Genomic DNA, 8,221 nt, shown 5'->3' with positions numbered 1-8,221 from the left:
GTATCATTAAAAATATAAATAACTAATGATTACAAAATTCATCTAAAAATATTATGAACCCTTTAAGATAAATATCAATCAATCACATTTTACTTACAACGCATAATACATGTAATATATAGATATGTATATAAATATTAACATGTAATAGAAGTATAAATTATACTAATATATTATCCTTTATTATTAAATTTTTATTCTTAAAAACAAGAAATAACTCTTTTTATATGTTAAATAAAAAAAACTCTTTTAAGAATCACTATCCTAGCTATTTTTATATTATGTAACTGTTTCTTATTACTATTACTATTATGAAAATTATGGGGTGAACATCTCCAACAACCAATAGTAAAATTGTGTAAACCAAGAATAGTAATGTAATAGTTATTTTCTCAACAATAATACTGTAAATGTATTATTGATTGATCTAATATAACTGTCTTAGTCTTCCCTGAGAAATTGAAAATTGATTCAGCAAAGTATGTTTCAAGACGAGGAAGAAGTGAGAAATTCAAAATAAAATAAAAAATAGAGTGATAAAAAAAATATATTGTAGAGGAAAGAAAGACAACCAGACAAAACAAAATGAAAGCATTTTAATATTGGAAAAAATATTTACTTTGAAAAATGTTATACATTTAATTTGATTTTAGTAGGGTTGAGTCCTATAAGGTGCGTTTTAGGAGTAGAGCAGAAGTAAAAGCATTGCATTGACACAGACTTTAAAATATTTGCGTTTAAGGATTTAAAAAGGTTGAAAATTGTTGTTGAGTCCTTCTTCTTGTCCATGTATGTGAATGAGATAACATAAGCACGTACGGAACGGAGCATGCAAGGTCCAACAGAGGTTCTGTTCTGCAACTCTTTCTTCCTGATTGACCTAACCCACCAAAATCTATTCGTAAAGCACTGAGCCTACAACCACTGGTTTTGTTGAGTTGACACTACCCAAAGCGCCATGCCCTCACTTTGTCTTCCACCATCAACTTCACATATACCACAAAATAAACCTTTTCCTTCTCTATAACCACTCCTTAACTACCACCAATACTAACATGCCACTGCTTCTTTCTTAACCCTAATACCCTACCCCTAACTCTCTCTATCCATATTTATAATTTTTTATTTATTTCTTTTCTTCTTTTTCCTCTAAACCACTGTCGAATCTCATCCCTAGATGGAATTCACCATGTCAACTTTGTTTCCTCTTTTGTTTTGTTCAGTGCACCAGATCAAGCCACCATTTTTTCTGCACAAGATTTTTTTCTCTCTTGTTTTCTGGCCAACTAAGCAAAATGTCTGGTTTCCTTTTACAGAATTGAATATTGTTTTAAACAATGGTTTTGTTTTAGATTATGGTTTAAATGAAACTTATAAACCAGTATTTGGATTTCCCAATACTTATAAAACAAAAGACATTAATGCTATTTTTGGTGATCTTTCGGTGAGCTACAATAATGACTAATAAATAGATCTCTAAAGAAATAACTGGTTAAGACTGTACAACGAATAAAAGAAGAAATTGAATGTGGGTGGCGGGTTGAGAAGGAAAAGTGAATGCAGTTGGTTTATCTAGTAAAATTTACTTTTCTTTATTTGCCATTGCAAACTCTCGAGAGAAGTTAACGTTTGCTTGTTGCAATGTCTAAAATTTCAAACGTTGTCACATGTTTTTAATATAGATTATAAGTGTTTTTAAAGTACTGGATGAGACCATTGTATTGTAATGGTTCCAAAATACTTTAAAGGAATTTTTGTGTTATTAACTTAGATTATAGTGGAAGTCCTTTTGTCACGTCCCTTTTAATGAGCTGAATTTGTTTTGCAGATGAGTTGACTTGAATCTTGAATAACTAGAAATGGTCTTAGGAAATTTTTGTCTTCTAGAGAGTCCTTGGATAGTGTACCTTTTAGATGGGGGCTTCTTAAATGCTTCATAACCAATGGAACACTTTCCATATTTTCCCATTTTATTTTTTTAAATTGTCTTAATAATTTGTCACACCCATGACCCTTCCTAGCTTATTTAGGAATTTGTTTTCTAAAATAAGAGGGTTGGACAATTGTACTGATAAGAACCAAATTTCAAATCACTACGCAAACATAATTATTTTTTATATCAATTCAACAAATTTAATTTAGGAGGGGAAACAAATTATGTCACACAACATTATTTTCTAAATAGGTCTAGGTTTTAAAATATCACACGCAACTCTACTTTATTTACTTGATATGTATTCTTTTTCAAAATTTGATTCATATTTTTTATGTCTATTGGATAATAACATTTATAAATAGACTAAGTAGCCTATATTCCTAAGTAGACCAACATTCCTCTCAATGGGTTAGTAAGCCTATAATTTTTAAAAAGCTGGGAAGAAGTGAAATTATAAATAAATCAAATATATGTTAATTAAAATTCTAAATAAATAAATCACTTCATTCATGAGCCTTTTTCAAAGCTCAACATATTTTTTCAAAATTAACTTCATAAATAAGTTAATATTAATATTAAATATACATGTCTTAAGTCAAATTTTTCTTACCTATCATCAATCATAAAATAAGCTATATTATAGTTACTATATTGGTCAAATATATTAGTAAACAAACATCAACAGTTTAAAGAACAAAATTTATTAAATTAAAATAAAGTTGTTTGTAAATATTATAGGAGTATTGTACTTATTTGAACACAGGTCCACTTATAATAGCCCTTAAAGATAAAATAAGAATACTTTATTGATACTTTTTTTTGTTTTTGGATGGTAGGATTAGAAGTGAATGAGTGAAAGAAAATAAAAATAACAAAAAAAATAAAGAAACAAAATAATAATAATAATAATTGAGTACAAATGAAAATAGTTTTGAAATAGAACAAAATAAAACAGAAAGTATTTTTATTATAATATTATTTTTTTATTTTTTATTCTTTATATATTATCATCATTTATTTATTATATTTTTAAAAATTGAAAATGTAGAGTGTAATTTAGTGAAAAAATTTACCACTAAAATTTTGAAATAATTAAAAGCTTCTATGTTATAGGAAAAGGTGATCAATGAAAAGTTGATGCATTTCATATTTTTAAAAGAAAAGCATTTAAGATTTTGAAGATAGAAAAGAGATACTACCAGCATTAAGATTCATTATTATTTTAATTTATTAACATTTACTAAGTCATAGTAAGAAGATATAGGATAAGGAGTAAACATTTTGAAAAACGCATTACAAAATTGTAAGCCAAAAACAAAAAAAATATGATTTTATAATATTATTTTTGATTTTGCATTAACTTTGATGATACTTGTTGAGACTGTAGTTACCAGAAAATTACTGTAAGCAAAGGTTGGATAAAAAAAAATGAGAAATTTGAAAAAAGAAAGAGAAAAGGTACAATGACAATTTGGTGGCGCTGTGTTCCCCTGTTTGAACGCATATTTGTTTGAGGCCACATGATTATTTTCATGGAAATTCGATCTGGTTGCCTCTTTTTCACCCGTCGAAATCTCTACCTCTTATATAATATAACTAATCACCCCACTGTTTTATTAGTTCATTGTGACAAAGAGCATAATTTTTAAAATATGAGAAGAGTGAAGTTTAAACTACCTGCGTTTTAGAGAACCATTATCATACCGGGATGCTGGTTAATTTAATTTGCATGAGAAAAAGAAAATGTGAAATATGAAGAGGGAGGTAAAGGGTGATAAAGATTAAGGAGGGGACAAGAGAATTTTATTTTAATGGAAGCGAAAACCATAAATTAATGGACACAAAAGGGGCAATGTGTCACGAAAAGCAGCGGGTTTTCCGGTGCAAAGGACGAGGGACGCAGAAAGCTGTTTCTGTGACACGTGGCAGGGATCTTGGCCGTTGAAAGAACATGGGAAATTTGTAGCATCGGTGGGGATGAGATGGATGACATTACATTCATTCGGTTGCATTGTTGAGGAGAGAGAGAGAGAGGAGAAGGGAGTACTTGCTTACTGTGCAGTGTAGTGTAGTGGTTTTGTCATCGTGCGAACTTAAACACACAGGCTTCAGACACAAAAGGAGGAACTGCTCAGAACTAAAAAAAGAGCTCATAAACTCTGCAGAAAAAATCAGAGAGATAGAGAGAGAGTGTGAGGGGTTATTAAATTGAAGGAGCATCAGAGGGTTGCAGAGAGAAAGAGAGGGGCATGGCGGCGTTTGCAGTGCAGCGATAGCTGTAAAAAACTGTGGTACTGTTGTTGCTGCTGTGCTATGCTCTTTATTATTATTAATGCATAAATATATAATGTATATATTCAATTCATTCATTCACATATATACATATACATACAACACAATTACAAACAAACGCTGAATTCGGAGAGTGACCTAAGAATTGAAAGCGCGATTAACGCTGCCCGACACTGTTCGACGCCTGTCCTTAACCAACGAAGCTTCAATTACCCTTTCTCCAACCACAACGGCTAACCCATACCCATAACCACATGCTGTAACACAACACCCAACACACTCTTGTTCAAATATTTTAACCATTTTTCACTCTTTTCCTTCCTAAATAAAAATTAAAATACCAGTGCTATTCTGTGTTTTGTTTTTCTGTTTTTGCTGCTTGTGTTTATGTCTCTGATTGTGTGTGGAGGCTACACTATTGATGACTCTACACTACACAACACAACACAAAATCCAACCATCAGGGTTATAATTTCCTCAACATAAATTCAACCGAGTTCTACTTGCTATTGTTATTATTACTTGTATTATATTTATTGTTGTTCTTGTCCTCCTCTTCTCACTCCCAAATCCCAATTCTCAACCCCACGCCTCATTCAAAGCTCAAAACCCAGAGAATTAATTCAACCAATAGTTACAACTGGCAACTTATACCCGTGTTCTTTTGTTTTTCTTTCTCTTTTTTCTTATTTTTACATGCTTGCTTCTTTCTTCCTTTTGTTCTTTTCAATATCAAACAACCCACACCCATCCAGTTTTCTGATATGGATTTTGGGCCACAATTGAAGCTCGGGTCAGGTGCAGAACAATGGCGGGTTTGTTCTCATTAGGCGGAGGGAGAGGGAGTAACAACAACCAGCAAGACAACACTGCCAACAACGAGATTCCTGCGGCCGAGACCCTATTCTGGTATAGCAAAACTGACGACGTTTCATCCTACCGAGGGTTCGAGCTATGGAACCAGCAGCAGGAGCAGCATGTGATGCCCCCGCATGCGCGGCCTCTCCTGCAGCGAGATCTTTACTCCTCCGGTGTGGGACCCAGTCGAGGCGTCTCCGATGATCACTCCTCGTCTAGATCAGCGTTTGTGGCTATGCGCGCGGCGGAGGGTGGAATAAGCTGCCAGGACTGCGGGAACCAAGCAAAAAAAGATTGTCCACACATGCGGTGCAGAACGTGCTGCAAGAGCCGCGGCTACGACTGCCAAACCCATGTCAAAAGCACTTGGGTTCCCGCTTCCAAACGTCGCGAGCGTCAGCAACAGCTCGCTGCCTTGCAAGAGCAGCAGCAACAACAGAGAGACCTTTCCAAACGGCCAAGGGACCCAACCGCTTGCACTCGTTTGCCCTCGTCAGGTACATAACACACTCACCTCACCCACCAACTAATTCACTCCCAGTGCTTCTTGTTTTGTCTTTGTTTGTTCACAGTGATGCACACAGAAGGACTCGCAGTTTCTGTGATTGAGTGATGAATGAGAGTGGGGAAATAAAGGAAAGGAAAAGAAAAGAAGAGAATCTTTCGCCAGGGAAATTCTCTGAAAAGATATCGAGGGACTGGTGAGAAAGTTTTGGAAGTATACCTGCAAACAATGGAACCGTATCGATTGCGTGTGAACCAAAATCCACCATTTTCATATATCAGCTTTTCTTCTTTCTCTCTTTTTAAATTTTTTTTTTTCCTTAGCCCTTTCCCTTTCCCAAAACACTGTTATGTATTAGCCCTGACGAATGAATGGATTGACAGCAAGAAACTGTTTTTCCTCCTCTTTCTTAGCACATTCTCTCTCTCACTTCCACGCACATCCAGTCGCCTCCTTCACTTTCTTTCTTTGTTGATTATTAGGTTCTAGTTTTTCAGTAAAAAGACCCTTCTTTTTTCTTTTTTTGTTTCAGTCTGTTGCTTTTCTCTCAAACCATGGATCATTCAGCTACATGCCTAATGTTGTTTCTTTTTTTTGTTTCTTAATGTGTTGAAAAAAAAAGAAGGGTTAGAAGAAGGGCATTTTCCATCTGTGGTGAGTTCTCCTGCTGAGTTCAGGTGCGTGAGGGTTAGCTGCGTGGAGGATGCTGATGACAGGTATGCATATCAAACGGCTGTGAACATTGGGGGACATCTGTTCAAAGGAATCCTTTATGACCATGGTCCTGAGAATAGCAATAATAATAACAGTAATAATAATAGTAATAATTACATGGCCGGGGAGACCTCTGCTGGTGTTGCTGGAGCTCAGCCCTTGAACCTCACTGCTTCTGGCGTTGTCACTTCTTCTGGGGCACTTGTTGATCCTTCCTCCTTGTATTCCGCTCCGGTCAACACTTTCATGGGTGGCAGTGGTACGCAATTCTTCCCTCACACAAGATCTTGAAAAAGGAAAAACAATATGGGGACTATGCGGATTGTATTCCACATACTTCTCCTTCACCAACTTTGTGTTTCTATCATTTGATGTTATTGTTCTTCAGAACGAGGCCTAGAGGTAAATTTGACACTCATATTGAAGTGAGAGAGAAAAAAAAGAAAAAGAAAAGACAGGAGAGAACAAGAGAAAATATATATATGGATGTTTTTTTTTTGTGCAAATTATCAATGGTTAGTTCAAAAATAGATCATTCTTCTTCTCCTTGTTGCAAACCAGCTAAAGTTATTTGTTTCTTAGCTTTGTACGATATAAGGACACATCTGGTTCTAATGTTGTAGTTTGGTGTAGAGTGTCTTCTTTTGTTTGATCAGTTGCAATATTATAGTATTTTATTTTTTATAATTTTTTCGAGCCCCTCTTTGGTGCTGAATTATATCACTTTTGTTTGGTTGGTTTTGAACTTGGAAACTGCTTTTTTTTTCCCTGTTTACCAGTCTACTATCTGGTTAATTGAACTGGAAATACAGTTTTGATCTTTATTTGGATTGAACGACTAACCTCGAAGAAAACTTGTTTAGTTCCTTCATATTTTGGATGGGGCGGGTCCAACCATGCACGAGCATATTCAAGTTTTAAAGGTGAAAGATCTCTCTCTCTTTCCCTCTTCCCATGTGATGATACTGTAATTCCATTATCTAACTTTGCATAGACGTGACGTTGAATTTAAAATGGGAAATATTACTTATCAATGTGCTCATATTTAATGCACATGCAGGAAAACTATACGTATATAGGGGAACACTGCATTTTATGTGTAAGGAATACAGCATATGGCATAACATACTAGAGTATATTGTTGTTAAAGGAAAACTAAAATAAGTAAAACAAATATAAAGGCTACGATTTCTGAACTTTCCTTTCTCTTCTGATCAATGCAGCATGCTCTCACCTCCTCATGAATGGTCACCCAGTTGTTTGATCAGTTTCCATAAACAGATTTGGTTATACTATCAATGAAATACACATGCTTTCATATGTATCTCACGATACATTTTTTACTGACCCAATTACATAATGTATAGATAACTGGCCCCAAAGTCAAAGCTTATGAGATATATTGTGAACCATACATATTGTCCTTGATCTGTGAATACTTCATTTAGAGCAATTATTATGCTACAATAAATTTTTATAACCATCAGATAAAAGCTGAAGAGAGAGACTATGTACTTTAGTAAGTGATGTAACAAAGAAAAACAAAAAATAATGTTGCAGAAAAAGTGTTTTTAAAATATTTACAACGTTTTTTTACAAGAATCTTGCAGATTTTAGGGATTGTGGGATTATTGACTTGCGGTAATTAATATGATGGAAAAATGACGGACAAAATGATTTTATTTATACAATGAGGGAGCAATCATTTATTTTTTCTATTTTTATTTTATATAAGGATAGTATGTATGTATTCACTCTTTGGCACTTGTCTCTTCCCATTTCTAATGAAGGGTGATGGCATGGATACCAGTTAGAAGCCCAGCTGGCACTAATAATTGTGTATACTTCTTAATTTGCCCCAGTTGATCTATTAGAAGTTTCTGTTATGATTTGACTAGTTATCTATATCATATATG

The 8,221-nt window shown here is 34.1% G+C and overlaps 1 protein-coding gene across 2 annotated transcripts; it reads left to right on the top strand.

The window, feature by feature from the left end:
• Positions 1-3,801: 3,801 nt before the first annotated feature.
• LOC124821002 (protein SHORT INTERNODES-like) lies at positions 3,802-7,966 on the top strand. 2 transcript variants are annotated; one of them, XM_088104599.1, is made up of 3 exons: positions 3,802-4,227; positions 5,017-5,583; positions 6,217-7,966. In XM_088104599.1, the coding sequence occupies exons 2-3, from the start codon at positions 5,037-5,039 to the stop codon at positions 6,594-6,596; spliced, it is 927 nt and encodes a 308-aa protein (XP_087960725.1). In that variant the 5' UTR covers positions 3,802-4,227; positions 5,017-5,036; the 3' UTR covers positions 6,597-7,966. The 2 variants fall into 2 exon arrangements, with proteins under 2 accessions (XP_087960725.1, XP_047148753.1); XM_047292797.2 differs by having other exon boundaries at positions 3,806-4,227; positions 6,214-7,963.
• The last annotated feature ends 255 nt before the right edge of the window (positions 7,967-8,221 follow it).

The sequence above is a fragment of the Vigna umbellata genome, chromosome 1 (genome assembly GCF_029865625.1).
Source record: "Vigna umbellata cultivar VRB3 chromosome 1, Vumbellata_1.0, whole genome shotgun sequence".
Lineage (NCBI taxonomy): Eukaryota > Viridiplantae > Streptophyta > Magnoliopsida > Fabales > Fabaceae > Vigna > Vigna umbellata.
Note: the sequence above shows the minus strand (reverse complement) of the source record. Positions and strands in the feature narration are given on the sequence as shown.

Bases quoted from the DNA above. Each gene is read 5' to 3' on its own strand.
- LOC124821002 (XM_047292797.2), top strand. From the start codon at position 5,037: ATGGCGGGTTTGTTCTCATTAGGCGGAGGGAGAGGGAGTAACAACAAC. The intron at 5,584-6,213 runs GTACATAACACA...TGAAAAAAAAAG, and splicing joins CACTCGTTTGCCCTCGTCAG to AAGGGTTAGAAGAAGGGCAT.